At 37.0% G+C, this 19,986-nt stretch overlaps 1 protein-coding gene and 1 pseudogene across 1 annotated transcript in view; one reads left to right on the top strand and one right to left on the bottom strand.

Annotated features, from left to right (window-relative positions):
* Positions 1-19,986, top strand: part of MALRD1 (MAM and LDL receptor class A domain containing 1) — a 400,826-nt gene that overhangs the window by 39,659 nt on the left and 341,181 nt on the right. The window contains exons 3-4 of the mRNA XM_014584241.1: positions 17,048-17,142; positions 17,229-17,390. Of these exons, the coding sequence (XP_014439727.1) occupies positions 17,048-17,142; positions 17,229-17,390 (257 nt within the window). The remainder of the gene's footprint in view (positions 1-17,047; positions 17,143-17,228; positions 17,391-19,986) is intronic.
* LOC102484623 (glyceraldehyde-3-phosphate dehydrogenase-like) lies at positions 10,739-11,741 on the bottom strand (annotated as a pseudogene).

The raw sequence follows: 19,986 nt of genomic DNA, 5'->3' as shown, positions 1-19,986 counted from the left end.
AAGTAATAATAATAAATAAAATTAAATAAATAATTCTTTCAAAAAAGAATTTCCTTAAGTATTTCTCATAGTTCAGTTGTGTTGATAAATTATATCAGTTTTACTTCTCTGAAAATGATTTTATTTTGCCTAAATTAAAAAAAAATTTCTTTATTTAATTTTATTTTTTATTGTTATTTATTATTATTCTAAAATTTGATCAAAGAGACAGAAAAAGAGAGAGAGTGAGAGAAGGGGAAAGTGAGAAAGCAAATTGCCAAGTCCCAGACTTGAACTGCAGTTGCCCATGTGAGGTTCCAACAACTTAACCATCATGACACCAGTCAGCTCCTTGTCTAAGTTTTCAAAACATATTCTCTCTAGATATAGAATTTTTCATAATCTTTTTTCAAAGAATTATTTTATTTAACTTTATTTATTATTATTATCATTATTATTTTTCAGTTTGATCAGAGAGAGGCAGAGAGAGAGAAAGAGGAAGTGAGAAAGCAAGCCACCAGGTCTGAGACTTGAACCATGGTCACCCATGTGGGAGTCCAGCACCTTTAACCACCACGCCACTTGCCGGTCCCAAATTTTTCATAATACTTTTTAAAATTACAGTTCTTTGAGCAGGCAAGTGGCGTGGTGGTTAAAGGCACTGGACTCCCATATGGCCGACCACGGTTCAAGTCTCAGACCTGGTGGCTTGCTTTCTCACTACCTCTCTCTCTCTTTCTGCCTCTCTCTGATCAAACGGAAAAATAATAATGATATAATAATAAATGAAAAAGTTAAATAAGATAATTCTTTAAAAAAATATAAAAAATTACAGTTCTTTACTGTAATTAAAAATTACACTGCATTCTGCCTACCTAGTTTCTGTAACGTTTAAAGTTTCAGAATATTGTTTTGCTACATGTATCATTGTTGTTTTGATGCTTTCAAGATCTGGCCATTAACTTTGTTTTTTCACAGGAGATGTTAAAATTTTACCTATGTGGATTAACTAAACTTATTGAATCTGAAATGTATGTTTTCTGACCAGTTTTGGCCCTTTTTTATTTGAATATTTTTTTCTGCCCTATTTTCTGTCCCTTTATTTTTTGTACTTTAATTATCACTATGTTAGATGATGAGGTCTCATGATATTGGGTAATCAGAAAAGTTATGACTTTTCTGTATCATGCCTTTTCCAACAGCCTAATATATTTTACATTTTTTTATATTTGACAATTTCAATTGATCTATCATCAAGTGTTGGTAAAAAAAAAAAAGAAGTCTCTGTAGGAGCTAGCCAGTGGTATAATAGTTTAAGGAGCTAGACTCCCACATGGTCGGCCATTGTTTGAGTCCCAGACCTCGTAGCTTGAAACTCATGCTGGGTGTGTGTGCATATGTGCCCAAAATCCAAGGAGGAGAATGGAGGAAAAGAAGTTGGGGTGTGGCCTTCACCCTGGAGAGGTGATTTTTTGCTTTTTGTCTGGCAAGTATACACACCCTAAAGCAAAAATCTCTCTCGAAAAAAAAAACTGTCTCTGCAAAAGTTTTCTATCTTTTCACTTTTCTTTTATTATGAACATATTTTTCTTTACTTCACTATGCTTAATTGGTAATAGTACATTTGTTTGTTTGTTTTGTTTTTTTAGAGAGATTTTTGCTATAGGGTAGGTGAGCTCACTGGCAAGAGAGAGAGAGAGAAAACGAAAAACCACTCCCTGGGTGGATGGCCATACCACAGTCCTTTCTCTTACCTTCTCCTCTTGGGACTTTAAACTTGCCATGCAGCAGCCATGAGCACACACTGCTGTGGCTGGACCTCAACTCAGAAGCTTTAATTAACCCCAGTGTGTAAGACATCATGATACGTGCGTGAAGATTATAAAGACTGTTATTAACAATATAGCACCATCTTTGGAGGACGTGTGTTTGGGAATAGTACAATGACTTGGAAAAATGAAAAAGGTGTTCTTATATGGATTTGAGCATATTGCCCTCAGACTAGACGCAAATTCTCATTCTGAAAAATGGAAGAGCGTTTGAGAAGGAACTTAAAGGGTGATTAGTATTTTAGTGGACAGAGAGATGACGAAAATGAGTTTCCAGAATAAAAGAATCACTGAAGAACCAGGTAGAAATAGTGGCATGCTCAGGCAATGACATTGGGCTGCCATGACTACAGGGTAACTGCCATTGGAAATGAAGATTAGGCTGAAAGTGTATGCTGGGAATCTCAAAGATTATTTTACACAAGGGGTAGTGATTTTACTCATTAGTACCATTTCCTTCTCTTCTTTTCCTCATTCCCAAATTCTATTTCTGTCAGTGTACAATAAGTCAACCGAAATGAGATCTGTTGGGGCCAACAGATGATGTAGTAGTTAGGCCACATGGACTTCTATGTAATTCACTGCAGTTCAAGTTCCTGGCCTAGTGGCCTTCATGCTGGGTGCATGTGTGTGGGTGCCCAAGATCTAGGAGGAGAATGAAGGAGAATGGATTATGGTATGGCCATCCCTAACCCTAGGAGGTTATTTTTTGCTTTCTGTCTCTCTGGCAAGCACATGTGCCCTATAGCAAAAATATCTCTCAAAAAAAAAAAAAAAAAATAAAAAAAAAAAACTTAAAAAAAAAAAAAAAAAAAAAAAAAAAAAAGAAGAGAAAAGAAAAGAAAAAAGAAATCTGTTGATGGCTGTATGACACTGACTGAGGAATAATATAAAGTATTCAAGGGTATGCATATTTGGCACTTAAGTATTCATTTTACCACAAATAGTATTTTTCTGAGAGCTTTAGTTTCTTACACACATTTTTTGATTGTCACACTAAAATCATCAAGGTCCTCAGTGCTGCCTGTATGCATATTTGCATTGAGTAAACAACATGAGGTTTTAAAATTTCTTAATAAACTTGATGCCTACTGTGTAGTGTATAATGTAATGTCTGTTTATTTTTTCACTTACTTCATATTGGATTCAGAAGTATATTTCAGTGAGGCAATCATAGTTGACAATTTATTCAAATTAACTGATTTTATATGAATGAAATTTTACCACATGTTAGTAATAAAGCTGTCAAATATTTTAAAGTAAACAATGTTATTCCAATGATGAGAGCTAAAAAATGATACATTCTTTAATATCTCTATTAAACTATGGAGATTTTTTTCTATGTATCACTTGCTTATTTGCTTTCTTTAATTTGCCAGTGGGTATGTATGCATTTGTACATGAGGGGGGAATAGAGAGAGAGCTAGAGAGAGAGATAAAGGACCCCCTAGTAGGATATGGACATACTGCTGTCCCTTTTCCTCCATTTTTCCATCCCATCAGCATTTAGAGCATGCACACACACATGCTCAGTATGTTTTGTGAGCCACCAGGGCCAAGATTCAAACTGTAGTCTGCCATGTGGGATTTGGTTCCTGTTGCATTACAGTTAACCGCTGTGCTATGGAGCCAGACTGTTTTCTTTTTGGCAGGAATTTTATCTTTATAGACAGATGGCTCATTTATTTGTTAAATTGATATGGGTATATATTTTCCAAATTAGCCATAAGTGAAAAAAATTATATTCAACAAAAATATGTAAAATCCATGTATAGTCTACTAAAAGAAATATAATACACATTTCAGTAGATACAATTTTTGAACCATAACCAAAGAGTTGAGAGACTGAGATTCGGCTATAGAGTGTAGACAGTTGGTGTGTATTAAGTGGAGACATACAATGTCTCTCTTTCATAGCCTGGCTTGCTTCACACAGCAGTAAATCTTCCATATTCATCCACTTTCTGTCAAAAGCCAGGGTCTTGTTTTTTATGACTGAGTAGTATTCCATACATATTTGATTGAATATATAAAATAAATGAAAATAAAATGAAAAAATATATATATTTAAAAAACTGAGATTCTGTCAGATGAGAGTGGGTAGAGAATTTTACAATTAAATTGGTTGGCAGATACCCAGCAGATGTTGGTTATCTGCATGTAAAATCTGGGAGCCTTGATGAGAATTCAGTTTGATTTTATGTATCCTAAAAGTGATGTAGTCAAGGAAACTTATATTGACTCAAACTTTATACTTTATAGACCTTGGTTCACATCTTGAAGTGTGGCAAATGGAACAAAAACTACCAAATAAGTGATGACTTAATTTTGGCAGGTAGAATTCTAAAGATATCCTTTCAAGATTCTTAGGTCTTGGTTATTCAAAGTAATCTAGATAGAGCCATGCAGGACTTTGCAAATCAACTAAGGTTCCTAATCAGCTGACCTTAAAACTGGAACATTGTCCTGGCCTATTCAAGTTGGTCTATTGTAACCGCAAGACCCTAAACAAAAGCAGAAGAGGATGACAGAACCAAAGAGACAGGAGAGACAGGCAAGAGAGCTAAGGTCAAAGGGAACATCAGAGAGACTTGAAGTTTGAGGGCTTGACCTGCAGTACTGGCTTTGAAGGTAGAGAAAGGGACTGTCAGATAAGGAATGCTCAGACCTCAAGAAGAGGAGAACAATTACTGGTTAACAGCCAACAAGGACCAGGGACTTCAAAAAAGCATTACCTTGAATTCTGACAACAACTTGAATGAGCTTGAAAGCAAATTTATCTCCAGAGCTTTCAGAAAGGAGCACAGCCAGTCAAAGCTTTCATTTTAGCCTTTTGAGCACCTAAATCAAAAAGTCAGCTAAGTCACACTGTGCCTAGACTTCTGATCTATGGAAACTGATACTAAATATACATATGTGTGTTGTTTTAAGCCAGAAAGTGAGCAATATTTAGTTATGGCAGCAATAGAAAGGAATTGTCAAGATTTAGAGAAAAAAATATAATTTCTTGATTGTCCATTCATGCTTATAATAACTTTCACAAAGAATAAAAACTCCTTTTCACTTAGCAAAGTGGAAAACATTCTAAATTTATGATTTTTTTTCTTTCAGTGCTTTTTGCTATGCAATTCCCATTAATGCTGATTGTCCAATTTAGTGCTTCATTAATGAGCCATAGACCACTTGTAAATTTCTGACTTACAGAATCAACTACACTTAAAGTTTTGTTTTGTTTTAAGAGTTTTTTTGCCCTAGGGCACATGTGCTCACCAATGAGAAAGAGACAGACAGACAGAAAGTGAGAAATCACCTGTGGGAGGATGCCCATGCCACAATTTTTTTCTCCTCCGTTTTCCTCTCAGGATCTTGGGCACACATGCCCATGTGCCTGGCATGAGTTTTTTATTTTAATAATTAAAATACAATGGTTTGGTTTCTTTATTAAAAACATACATTTTAAATACAATGTATAATGAAAACTTTAAACTCACTCATTTTTAATATGGCTTATGAATAGTCTATTACATGATGTATGAAGCTTAAACAAAATAGAATTCAACCACTATCCTTCATTGCAATTCATAAATTATTTCTCACTGATTACCACAGTATTTTCTCAATTACTTGGTATTTAAATAAATGTCTATGTAGATGCTATTCCATGAGAATTATATTCCATAAATTGTAATACAAAATGTAAGTATATCTAAATAGATACATTTTTTTCATTTCATTTTCTTCCATATATTCAATCACATTATTATTTGTCTGAGGAAGGACATTTGGGGGAGGGACAAGGAGGCATAGCATTAATGGCACAAAGAGGTGTGGTATTATCTGTTGGAGATATTTTATAGTTTTATCAACAGTACTAGGGAGAAATGTTCACCTGTTGAAATATCCATTTTGTAAGTCTGGCATGAGTTTTAAGCAGCCAAGTTCAGGACTCAAACTGTGGTCGACTATGTGGGTGTCCAGTAATGTAACCATTATGCCATCTGCTGGTCCCCACACCTGAAAATGTCTTTACCTAAGAAGCTGATAATAAATACTTCACATTCTTTCATCCGCTTAACCCTTTTACTGTTCACCATTCTAAATTTGAAGTCTAGAGACCTGGATTCTTGAGACTATTTGGATATACTAAATCATATCATGATGTGAGGGCAAATACCTAGACTTTCTATTTTTCCTTTAAATGACCTCAATCCTTACAATTTTTATTTATTTTTGTTTAATGTTTCATTCTCATTAGTATTTCCATTGCTTTCTTTTAGAGTGTGCTCAAAGTTGAGGATCTATCATTAATTCATTCCACTTGCTCTTCCTGCTCTAGCCTGTGTGATTTCGATGAAGTAGGATTTAAGTATTAATCTCTGTTCTATTTTCTATCTTCTATTTGCCTGTCTGTCTATCTATCTATCGATCAATCAATCATTTGAGGACAGAATCTGACTATACTCTGGTTTCTCTTCAGATCATACAAATCGCCTTTTACTTTTCCTATTCCAAAGTTGTTCTCAAGGGGCCTGGGGGAGTCGCACCTACAAACATTAACAGGCCTGGGAATATTAACAGACCGCTTTGGCTGATTGATAGTGGGATACTACACCCTGTCAGAAGCATTGAGGTTTTTTGATGCATAGTAAGCCTTCTTATCTCTTAGAGTAAAGCACATTCTTTTCTTTCAGAAACAGGCTTGTGTTTTTCTTTAACCAATTACTAATCTTAAATTCTTAAGAATCTCAAACTCATTTATAACCAACAAACTTCCATTCACAGTTGTCTCATTTTCTTGGACCAGGCTGATATAAAATACTCCTTAAGCTGATTGACAACTCTCCTGCTTTCAGAACTAAATAAAAGAACCACTCTATATCAGCACCACAAGAAACACTTTTGTCTTTCTCTGGGCCAGGTCACTCAATCATGTATTTAGAACAAACCACATTAATTATTATGTCTGCAGAGCTTGGTTATTTTTGTTGATACTCTCTACTGACTTCTTTTTTTCTTTGGTTGTTCTTGCTTCAGGTCTCATGTCTAAGGAAATCATCTAATGTACGGTCACAGATTTATGCCTATAATTTGTTGTTAAAAACAAATTTAGACAAACCAAAATTTAACAGAGTTGATTTAAAGAAAGTGCGGGTGATTTAAGTTGGGCAAGTCTCCTGGAAGATGACTTCTGAGACTACAGCTAGCCATGTGGTTTAACAAAGAATACATGTGGGCACAACGGGAAAGTGATGTGTGCAGTAAAAGAGAAAGTGTCACACAAAAACGCAAGTGAGGGAGTGAGGTAGAGAGATCATTGGTTACAGGTAGATGTAGGCTGTACAAACAGCCTGAAAGGTGGGCTTTGTGAGACTGACAGAAGTGTGTGACTAGTGTAATTGACTGCAACATAGTAACAAACTCAAAAAACAAAAACAAAAACAAAAAATCAGTAACAGGTACGATTTTGGCTTATCCATAGGGATCCAAATGTGGGAGTACATCAGCCATTTTAAGCCAGAATAGTTTAGTTTATTAGTTCTAAGCATTTATATCTTTTATAAATATTACATCCCATACTTAGGTCTTTTAATTTACTTTAGTTATCTTTACATGTGGTGTGAAGTATCTGCTTTCTTTTATATGTAACTGTCATGTTGACATAGCACATATGTTGACAAGACTATTCTTTCCTTATTGAATTGTCTTAGTCCAAAAATCAATTTATGTATTAGTTTATTTCTGAACTCAATTCTATTGCATTGATCTCCATTCTGTACTTATGTTCATACCACACTACCTAGATTACTGCAGCTTTGTAGTAAGTTTTGATAAAAACTGATTATGGAAGTGCATGTTGTATAATTGTGCTCTTCTTCAATCCATTTCCATACAATCATAAGGATCAACTTGTCAGGTTCTTAAAAAATGAAAGCTGTAATTTTGAGACTAACTATCAAATCTGTAGATAAACTTGGTAACTATTGACATCTTAATGATATTAAGTCAACCCATTGGGGGACAAGCAGTTAGCATAATGGCTATGTCGCTGAACTCCCATGTAGTCGACCGCAGTTTGAGCCCGGACCTGGTGGCTTAAACTCATGCCAGGTGCGTGTGCGTGCGTGCCTAAGATCCCTAGAGGAGAATGGAGGAGAAGGGATTGCGGTATGGTCATTCCCCCTGGGGGGTGATTTCTCTCTTTCTATCTCTCAGTCTCTCTCTGTCTTCCTGGTGAGTGCATGTGCCCTATAGCAAAAACCTGTCCAAAAAAAGTCAACCCATTTACATGTGATGTCTTTCCACTTATTGGAATCTTCTTGAATTTCCTTCAACATTACTTTGTATTAGATTGTTGCTAAAGTCATGATGTATTTGTCTGTTTTTCTATGCAAAAATGCATCATGATTTTCCTGACAAAATTTGTACAATAGTTTTCATTGTACAAATTTTGTTCTTCTTTTGTTAAATTTATTTCTAAGTATGTTACTCATTCAGAGACTATTGTAAAGAGTTTATTTTCTTAGTTTTACTTCAGCTTGTTCATTGCCCATGTATAGGAATGCAACTGACCTTCCATAATAATTTTTTATTTTAATGTCTAATTTACATATAATAGTGTACATATTTTTAGGGTACAATATTTTCAAAATATGTAGGCAGCGTGTAGTAATTAAATCAAGACCATAAATATATTCACTATCTCTGACATTTATCATTACTTTGTGCTGTACATATTTGAAATTCATTCTTAGGCCAGCCAGGGGGCATGGTGGTTTCCACATAGCCAACTGCACAGTTGAAGTTCCAGACCTGGCGGCTTAGAAAACATGCCAGTCGTGTGTGAGTGCATCCCCAAAATCTCGAAAGCAGAATAGAGAGGGAATTGTGGTGTGGCCGTTCTGCTGTGAGGGTGTTTTCTCACTTTCCCTCTTTCTCTTTCTCTCTTTCAGTGTCTATCCATCTCTCTCTGGTGAGCACACATGCTCTACAACAAAAACTTAAAAAAAGGAAATTAATTTTTCTACTTATTTGAAATATATACTAAATTGTCACCAATTAGTTTTTCCTCTGTGTGCTATAACTCACTCCATATGTTTACATGTCATCTTATATCTGGTAACTAAGTCCTTCTATCAGCCATACCCCACTCACAGTTTCATCTTTTGGTGTCCATCATATGCTCTCTACCTCTATGTAATTGAATTCTTTAGCTTCTACTAATGAGGGAGGACATACAGTATTTGTCTTTTTTTTTTTGGAGAGGTTTTCGCTATAGGGCGCGTGCGCTCGCCAGACAGACAGAGACATAGAGACAGAAAGCAAGAAATCACCCCCCAGGGGGGATGGTCACGCCGCAATCCCTTCTCCTCTATTCTCCTCTTGGGATCTTGGGCACGCACGCACACGCGCCTGGCGTGAGATTTAAGCCACCGGGTCCGAGACGCAAACCACGGTCGACTACGTGGGAGTCCAGCGACATAGCCATTACGCTAACTGCTGGTTCCCCAGTATTTGTCTTTTTGAGTTTGGTTTATTTCACTCATTATTTTTTCAGCTTCATCCATTTTGCCTCAGATGACAGGAATTCATCTGTTTTAATGACTGAATAGTAGTCCATTGTGTGTATATACCAAATTTTCTTTACCCATTCATCAGTTGTTAAATACTTACATTAGTTCCATATCTTAGCAATTGTGAACAGTGCTGCAATAAACATGAGAATGCAGATATCTCTGACATTTTGATTTCCTTTCTTCTGGCTATTTAACCAGTATATAGTCGAATTACTGGGTCATAAAGTAGTTTTATTTTTAGTTTTTTGAGTAACCTGCATACATCCATGATGGCTGTATTATTTTATATTCCCACCAACCATGAATGAGAGTCCACATTTTTCCCCGCAGCCTCACCTGCTCTTGTTATTCTTTACTTTTTGATAACAGTAATTTTGCCTGGAAGAAGGCAATACCTCACTATAGTTTTGATTTTCCTTTCCCTGCTGATTAGTGATATCAAACATTCATTTTTTTCTTGCGCTTATTGGTATTTTGTATGTCTTCTTTTGAGAGTGGTCTGTTCACATCAATTTCCCATTTTTAATGGAATTATTTGTGTGTGTGTGTGTGTGTGTTTTATAGTGAGCTGAGTTCCTTCTATAATCTGGTTATTAATACCTTGTCATAATCTGGTTATTAATACCTTGTAAAAATGTATTACTTGGAAATATTTTCCCCACCCTGTAGGATAGGCTGTCTCTTCACTCCATGAATTATTTCCTTTGCTTTGAAGAAGCATTTTAGTTTGATATTATCTAATATTTCTATTTTTGGTGTTGTTGCCTTTGATTTTGAGATTTTTATTTTAAAAAAACTTTACCTAGACCTAAATTACTTCTGAATAGTTTTGAATAGCTTCTCCAATGTTTTCTTCTACTAATTTCATGGTTTCCAGTTTTACATTTAAATCTTTAATGCATTTTGAGTTAATATTTATATATAATGAGAAATGAGAGTCTAGTTTAATTTCTCTGCATTTGTATATCTAATTTTCTCTTCAGCTTTTTCTCTACTGACTGTTCCTGGAATATTTGTCAAAACTCACTTGGCTATCTGGTCACAGATTTATTTCTAGGCTCTTTGTTCTGATCCATTGGTCTATGTGTCTGATTTCATGCCAGGATCCTGGAGTTTTGGTTACTATTTTCTACAATATACATTTACATCAGAACGTGTGATGCTTCTAGCTTTGTCCTTTTTTTTGACTGATACAGTGTACTTTATTGGTGGTTCGTTACAAGGAGGGCTCCTCATCTCCTTCCTTCTGCAGGGGTCTGGGATGGAAATTGTCAAGGAGGGGATCTTCTCAGTGTGGTGGGGACTGAGTGGGGGTAGGGCCTCCCCAGCAGCTGAGGGTCTCTTCCTCGTGTTCACGCTGGGGCTGGTGGTCAGAAGCTCTACTCCTTGGAGGCCATGTGGACCATGAGGTCCACCACCCTGTTGCTGTAGCCAAATTCATTGTCATACCAGGAAATGAGCTTGACAAAGTGGTCATTGAGGGCAATGCCAGCCCCAGCATTGAAGGTGGAGGAGTGGGTGTTGCTGCTGAAGTTACAGGAGACAACCTGGTCTTCAGTGTAGCCCAGGATGCCCTTCAGGGGGCCCTGTGATGCCTGCTTCACCGCCTTCCTGATGTCATCATATTTGGTAGCTTTCTCCAGGCAGCAGGTCAGGTCCACGATCGACACAGAAAGCCACACCGGTGAGCTTCCTGTTCAGCTCTGGAATGACCTTGCCCACAGCCTTGGCAGCCTCGGTCGATGCTGGGATGATGTTCTGGGCAACCCCATGGGCATCACGCCACAGCTTCCCTGAGGAGCCGTCCACAGTCTTCTGGGTGGCAGTGAGGGCGTGGACTGTGGTCATGAGTTCCTCCACGATGCCAAGGTTGTCATGGATGACCTTGGCCAGGGGAGCCAAGCAGTTGGTGGTACAGAAGACATTGTTGACAATCTTCAGGGAGTTGTCCTACTTCTCGTGGTTCATGCCCATCACAAACATAGGGGCGTCGGCAGAAGGGGCAGAGATGATGACCCTTTTGGCCCCACACTTCAAGTGAGCCCCAGCCTTCTTCATGGTGGTGAAGACACCAGTGGACTCCTCAACATACTCAGCACCAGTATGATCCCATTTGATGCCAGCAGGATCTCGCTCCTGGAAGATGGTGATGGACTTCCCATTGATGACAAGCTTCCTGTTCTCGGCCTTGACTGTGCCATTGAACTTGCCATGGGTGGAATCATACTGGAACATGTAGACCATGTAGTCCAAGTCAATGAAGGGGTCATTGATGGCCACGACATTCACTTTGCCAGAAGGTAGCCCTGGTAACCAGGCATCCAATACAGCTAAATCCGTTTACTCCAACCTTCACCATCGTGTCTCCGAAACGCGGCTGGCACTGCATGAGAAGACACGACTGTCTGTTGAACGGGGAGGAGCAGAGAGCTGAGCTTTTTCCTTTTTGAACATAATTGCTTTGGCTATTCAGGGAGATTTCAAACAAATTGTATAATTTTTAAAAAATTTCTGTGAAGAATGCTATTGATGTTATTTTCTAGAGTTTGTATTGAATTTTCAAATCACTTTGGGTAGTATAAACATTTTAACAACATTAATTCTTCTAATCCATGAACATGGGATGCTTTTCCTCTCATTTTTTTCTTTTTATTTTTCTTTTTTTGCTTTTGTTTCCTGCTTGTCTTCTTGAATTGTTTTTATAACTCTTATAGTTGTTATTTTTTTATTTTAATTTTTAAGGGAAGTTTTGCTATTGGGTACGTGTGTTCACCAGAGAGACAGAAAGTGAGAAATCTCTCCCAAGAGGGGATGGACATGCCACAATCCCTTCTCCTTCATTCTCCTCTCAAGATTTTGGGCACACATGCACATGTGCCCAGCATGAGTTTTAAGCTGTCAGGTTTGGAACTCAAAGTATGGTCGACTATGTGGGAGTCTAGCAACATAATCATTATGCCATCTGCTGGTCACATTAGAGTTGTTATTGTAGAGATCTTTTCCCTACCTAGTTAAAATTATTCATAGTTATTTTATTTCTTTTGTAGTTATTGTAAATGATATTTTGTTTTAAATTTATTTCTTAGGCAGTGAATTATTGGTATATAAGGATGCTACTATATATATGTGTGTGTGTATGTGTATATATATTTTTTTATATATATATATATAGTGTACTTACTTCACTTATGAATATTCTGTTCTCATAATCTCCTCACCACCTAATATTATCATATTGGTGATTAGGTACAACATGTATATTTTGAGGGGAGTACATCAGGCATTTAGACTATAGCATCCTGGAACCAGTAAATTTCTCAGTGCTTGTCAAAGATCTCTGTGTACATATTGGGGTGCATCTTTAATACTCACACAAATAGCTGACAACTCTGCCTTAGTCTTCATTTCCTGCTTTCATAGAGCCTTAAGGTCAGCCAGACATGAAAAATAAGGAGCTTTCAGGTCTTCTCACAGCACGTGCACTGCCCTGTGCATGCACATGTCTCCCTCTAGATTTTCAGGAATATGTTAGAGTTTTCCAAAGCCCCTATAACCATGTCATTCCCGTAAGTTTTATGTTAGTCTATTGATTTTTCAAATTGTTATATATTGTCTCATACAATTGTAAAGTTAATATATTTGCTAGTAGTTGTGTTCAAGAAATCCTTTTTGTGGAGGAAGATTTTTACACTCAGAAATCTATTACTCTGGTCAATTTAAGACAGTCTTTTGAGTGGGATCTGTCAAAAAGTTACCAGACAGGTCAAATAATGACAATTGTTTAGGAATGATACTTTTACAGTGCTAGAGCTCCATTTTATTAATTCCAGTGGCTGCCAGAATATATCATGAATGTGAGCTACCATTTTCCAAAGTTGCTGTAGATTTAGAATGAGCAATGGGACCAGGGAAAGTTAAAACATCACATAACTGTTTTTGCTGATATTCAGCATTCCTTGAATAAAGGCTATTTAGGTTGCAGAAGTCCTTTGGTAATTTTTTCAGAGCACTGAAAAAGTTGATTCTGACCATTTTTTGCCTGTTTTATGGTGGAGAGGAATTTGAAAGATGCTTACTCTGGCATTTTCATTAGCATCACTCTTAAGGTTTATTGTATGTTTTATGATCTCTTAAAGTGATTCTGCTACTCCTTTGTGACAGATGCCAGGCACAAGTTTGTATGGCATCACTCATATGGAAGTTGCTAATACTGATAAAGGATTAATATTTAGGGATATACGTTTTTATGTTTTTAATTTCAAGTAGGTGTGTGTGCTTCCGAGAGAGAGAGAGAGAGGAGAGAGAACGTATAACCACCAGTGGGACATTGACATGTCACTACCCTTTTCTTCCTCCTTTATTTCTCTTTCCCATCAGAATTTTGGGCACACACACACTACAGGCATGTTTCTCAAGCCACCAGGTCCAGAACTAGTGCCGTGGTCATCCATGTGGTATCCAGCTCCCAATGTATGGCACTTGACCATTGCACCATGAGGCTAGCCTGAGGATCTCTTTAAGGAAGAGAGTTTTAGCAAAGATTTGTTTTTTTTTATTTTAATGAACAGATGTGAGACAAAATTTATTATTCAATGGTAACAGAATTTAGTATGTATAAAGAAATTGCCAACTTGAAGGAGTTTGTTTCTAAGACTAGTATTTCCTCTCTGTTGTCTGAACTGAGTCACATTTCTGTCAGGGATGCACACATTTTTCTTTTTTTATAAGTTTTGACATTTTAACTTTTGCTTCAGGTCTTGGACCTTGTTATTGTCAGCCATTTTTGTAGCTTGCTTTTTTTGGGAAATATTCTTGAGAGCTGATATTATCTCACTGTTAAAATGCTCCCTTTTTTGAATTTCTTTGGGCCAGTTGGTTTCTCTATAACATGTGATAGAATTTATGTTTCTCCTGCTCATATCTAGTCTCATTAATCACTCAGAACTTGGGAAATGGAGACTGCCTATCAGTAGTTGGGGAGAGTGATTCTGAAAATTGTACCTTGTCTTTCCTGAGGATCAAGGTTAATGGAATTCACTGAAAATGTTTTTGGATTCAGCTATCAAAACTTGATTCATGGTTTTGTTCCTTTCATAGTTTATGTACTCCCCTTTTTTGTCATCATACTTAGTTTATGTTGGGATTTTACTCCAAGACTTACCAAGTTACTGAGAAAAAAAAATATTTAAAAAATTCTACTAACATAAACACTTAAACGTATACATAAACTCATGATGTTTGTATTATTTTGTCATTATAATAATTAATATATTATCACAAGATTATTTTAAATTTTTTTAAAGATATGCATTTGCTTTTATGGGTGCAGACATAAAATGGGAATTTTTGACTCATATCAACTCACTGAAATGATCATGGTGTAGAGATGAGGAGATATGATGGCAATGAGTGTGTGTGTGTGTGTGTGTGTGTGTGTGTTGTATGAGCGTGTGTGTGTCTATTATTAGGCTCTTTCAAGGAGCATGTGGAGTGTGTAGAGAGAATATTGAATATATTTTTCTGTTGTTTGGGAGTTTCATATAGTCTGCTCTCAGTGGCTAGCCAGTAGGAGGAGGGCGTGTTAGATGAGACAATGAGGATGTGGAAGAAGTTATACACCGAAGGCTTCTTTCTTTCTGTTATACTCACAGATAGAAGTGATGACTAACTAGAAAATTAGTCATGGCTTCTGGAAAACGAGAATTTTTTATAAGATGATATTCTTCTCTAAGGAACATCATCATCTGGGAGTTCAAGAAATTCTGTGCAGAGATTATAAAGATCCAGGTAAAATGGAGTATGTACTAAAAACATGAAGAAAAAAGTCCTTGCTTGGCCAGCCTCATAGTGCAGTGGTTAGGTGCTGTGCACTGAGAGACACATCCTGTGTAGCTGATCAGGTTTTGAATTCCAGCCCCACAGGCCTGGTAAACAGAATGGTTGCATGCATGTGTGTGCCCAAATTTTTGAAGGAAGGAGAAATGGAGGAAAAAGGATTGTAGCATGGCCATGTCCCATCGGAGTGCTCTTTCTCTCTGTCTCTCTGGCAAGCACCCATGCCCTATGATAATTTAAAATGTTCTTGCTAATGTCACTAAACTGGAATTAATGGTAGAAAAACAGGACTGCCCTACATTGTGAACACTTTTTCTTTGCTGTTCATGGGGAAAAAAAGTTTCTTTTTGGACAAATGTCACAGGAGTTCAAGCTGTTTCCAAATGAAAAACTTACTTTCTACTCTAACTTGAACATTAACCTTTATGTAATATTTGACAAAATGCAATATAACTTACATGTCATAACACTTAACAAATCACTTGTTTATATGTACAAAACAGTCTGCTTAAGGATTTAAATAATTTATTCATTTGTGATTTGAAAAATATTCTTGCTAATGTTACTTAATTATTTAATAGCTTAATGTGTCAAATCTGAATTTTTAAGACCAAACTTTTATTAATAAATATGATTAATTTAAGTGATTTCCTTGACAAATAAAAATAATATTTCCTAAATGTCTCTTGGATGCTTTTTAGTAGCTGAATACTTATAAATAATAATTTAGGACTATTGAAGTCTATTAGCATTTGTATTGCTAATCATATTATTGAAATCTAAAACAGTATAGTCATGGAGTTCATTATGCTTTTTTTGATTGTTCACTTGCTTAACATCTGTTTACCTGCTGCAAGAGCAGACTAATGACAGTCCACTTGTATCACTGTGATACAAGCTCTTCATGTAAATTATGTTGATATAATTCCAGGGAGTGTATTCTTAGAACAATCGTCTGTTATTGCAGTAATGTCAATGATGCCTGACTATATCTGTAAGTGATCATTAATAGCTCTGTTTTTTTGCTTAATTAGAGTATAATTTTGGAATAGGAGTAGGGAAGAGGAGGTTTCTTAATTTTACTATTGATTCTCTGAAGGATGTGACAATTAGATTTGATTTTCAATCCAGCTTTAACACACTACTGAATAATGTGTAGATATGTCCTCATAATCATCATCAGCTCCCTTTTTCTCATTCCTTTTGACAGTGGGATAGCTAGGAGACTGGCAGAAAACAGCGGCTCCCAGATTATACGCTCTCACCCTGTTAAGTAAGCATGGCAAACCATCTATGGAATTCCAGGAAATGGTCAACATTTATTTTACAGGCATCTGAATAGTGACAGTGCACTGGGTAGTCTGTACTGCAGCAAACCGGAGCATCAGGGCTCAGTGTTGTTTTCCATAATCCTTAGAAAAGCTGGAACTATTTAATCCAGTTCTTTCTCAGCGAAAGCACAATAAACAATGATGTGTTTTGAATTCTCCCTTGGAAGTGTTTATTTTGGTAGGCAGTCCCAGTATAATGTTTTCTCTAGAAACTGTGTTGGCAGGATTATAACTCTCTACGTTAAATGTGATAAATTGAGTTGTAGCCCCCTGTTGTAGAGAGTATAGTCATGATTGGCTATTTCACTGGGCATTTTCTAGAAAGAAGGAAAAATATCCATTTGCAAATGTAAATAATGTGGCTATATTTTTCATTCTTTAAACAAAATTATATTGGCCTAATGTGGACATGGGTCTGAATTATTGTTGGTGTCTTGAAATGGTTTACCAGTGGTCTACTTGCTCTGAATCCAGCACACTGATTTCTTGTTTCTGACAGCCCACTTCCTCTCAGTGGTCTCCAAACTGGATTCTACCTCTTCAAACTTAAGAAGCAGAGTTTTCCTTCCAACTGATGATCAACGTGTTTGTCAGGTATGTGAGAAAACACAGGAAATTTTTTAAAATGTTATCACATTGACAGCTTCTTTATTCTAATTGTTTGGGTACTATTTTCACAGGTTACATTTTATCACTTCTTCAGCCAAGTGGGTGGCAAATTAATAACAGGACTTCAAACTGCCTGTGGTGGTCCTGTTCAGCATTTATGGCAAAGCACAGATGGGCCTCAAAATCAATGGGAGAGAAATGTCATCAAAATTCAGAGCTCACAGAGATTTCAGGTATGCCTGCTCTAGTCTCTGTGTCCTTGGATTAGGAAAAATGGTAAAATACAGATCTTTAACACCAGCTGTATTAAAAATGAGGTAACTGTCCCATCTTGTCAGAAACTGACTTCAAGTACTGAAGGCAGACAGTTCCAGACACATAGAGATAGCCAGTTGCCCTAAAAGATGGTTGTACAAGATTTTGAATTTATAAATCTAAATTAAAGTTGACATGTTTTGAGATATATTGTTACACCAGTAAAATTTGACCTTCTGATCTCTTTTGGGTTTTTGAATGCTTTTCTGTTTTCTCTTTATTATTCCAATCTTCTCTTTCTTTCTGTTTCATCTTCTGAAGGATCATTTTCCTTCCAGAACTTTCTCATGCTTTTCAGAGAAGAGAGTAACATTGGATAATGAGAAAAGAGACTATTTGATTGAAATACTAATCCCAAATGCTGTTGAAGTATAATAATTGTCATTTTCATTTCCTGGTTAAACTCAATTCAGCATAGCTTTCCTTTTCCAAACAATTTTGAGAATTAAAGCCAGTACAAGCCTATAAAAGACACACTTATTTATGCAGCCTAATAAAACTCATGCATAGTGAAAATTATAATCTAATGGTTATTGTAAGATTTCTTGGAAAAGTATTGCATATTTTAATATTTGGGACAGCCAAGCAAAATTTTCCAGTTAAAAACAAGATTTTGAAGCATTTTTTTTTCTTAATGAATTTACTCTCTAAACCTGGTTTGTAGGCCAGTTTTTTAGTCCAAGTAGTTTTCCTTTTTCACATATTATTAAAATTATCATATAGAATTATTCCTTGATATCTTCAGGGGATTGGTTCAAAGATCCTCACTAACAAAATCCATGAATGTTCAAGTCCTTTATATAAAATGGTGTACATCTGCATGTAACCTATGTGCATCCTTCCCTGTACATGAAATAATACCTAGATATAGTAACAAAATGAACTACTATGTAGATAGTTGTACTATACTGTTTAGGGAACAATGACTAGGAAAATGTGGGGCATGTTCAGTACAGAAGCAACCATTGCAGGTATAACTACGTAGTACAGATGAGCAACAAGGGAACATTTTCTTTTCTTTTCTTTTCTTTTCTTTTCTTTTCTTTTCTTTTCTTTTCTTTTCTTTTCTTTTCTTTTCTTTTCTTTTCTTTTCTCTTTTCTTTTCCCTTCTCTTCTCTTCTCTTCTCTTCTCTTCTCTTCTCTTCTCTTCTCTTCTCTTCTTTTTTCTCCTCTCCTCTCCTCTCCTCTCCTCTCCTCTCCTCTCCTCTCCTCTCCTCTTCTTTCCTTTCCTTTCCTTTCCTTTTCTTCCTTCTTTCTTTCCTCTTTTATTTATTTATTCAGTTTTGGTAGTAGGGCAAATATATTTCCAGAGAGAGACAGTGAGAGGTAAAGTGAGAAATCACTCACCAGGGAGGATGGCCACACTGCAATTTCTTGCCCTCCATCCTCCTGTGGGGGTTTTGGGCGTGCATGAACATGTGCCTGGCATGCTTTTCAAGCTGATAGGTCTGGGACTTGAACTGCTGTCAGCCATGTGGGAGTCCAGCACCTTAGCCACTATGCCACTTGCTATCCCCAGCAAAGGAACATTTTCAAGGCCAACAGATGGCATAGAGGTTAAGGCGACTAGATCCCACATAGTTGGTTCTACTGTCCAAGTCCTGGACCCTGTGGTTTGAATGCTAGGTGCATGTGCTTCTGTGTGCAAAATCTCAAAAGGAGATTGAAGGAGAATGGATTGCTGCATGGCTATCCTCCCTGGAGGAGTGGTTTCTCACTTTCCTTTCTCTCTCTGTTTCCCTCTGGTGAGCACATGTACCCTGTAACTGTAAGGGTCCAGAGATCGGTCTAACTGATGGAGACACAGAAAAGACAATGACAATGCAACTGCAAAAGAGGCTTTTATTCTTTTTCCAGCTAGCTGGGGTCTGAATTTCTGCCTGTCGCAGTGGGCCTTAACAAGGACCCCCAGCCTAAGGTAAAGGGATCTTTTATAGTTCAGGATTTTTCATAGAATGTAACACATACTAAGAAGGGGGTATGAGAGGCGAGGGTCCAGCTATCACCACCTGCTCAGGTCTAGATAAGGGCTCTCAGCTAAGGGTCTGGATGACCTTGCCTCAGAGGGGCTGGGCCCTCCCATTTTCCACCTATCTGAGAGTTCCCAGACTCCTGGTTTCCATCCTTGAGGCCCTAACAAAGTCGGCTCCGTCCTTGAAGACTTAACAGTGTAGCAATTAAGCTAACTCGGCCCAGCATTCCCTAACATGGCAGTGATTAAATTAACTTGGCCTACCATAACAAAAACTTAACAAAACCACAGTAGAACATTTTCCAGCCGTAGTTGGTGGAATTCGTGGGTCTGGCACCTACAGCTATGGAGAGTTGACTGTAATCAGTTTGAGAAATTTGATGTTAATCTGATGTTAGTCTGATAAGTGATGGACTTAGCAGTTGCTCAGATATAGGGACTGAGCTATATTGAGGTTTTTTTTTTTTTTGGAGAGATTTTCACTGTAGGGCGCGTGCGCTCGCCAGACAGACAGAGAGAGACATAGAGACAGAAAGCGAGAA

This window comes from Tupaia chinensis, unplaced genomic scaffold (assembly GCF_000334495.1).
Source record: "Tupaia chinensis unplaced genomic scaffold, TupChi_1.0 Scaffold146079_1, whole genome shotgun sequence".
In the NCBI taxonomy this organism is placed as follows: Eukaryota; Metazoa; Chordata; class Mammalia; order Scandentia; family Tupaiidae; genus Tupaia; species Tupaia belangeri.
The sequence above is the reverse complement of the archived record's forward strand: the minus strand, read 5'-3'. Positions and strand labels throughout refer to the sequence as shown.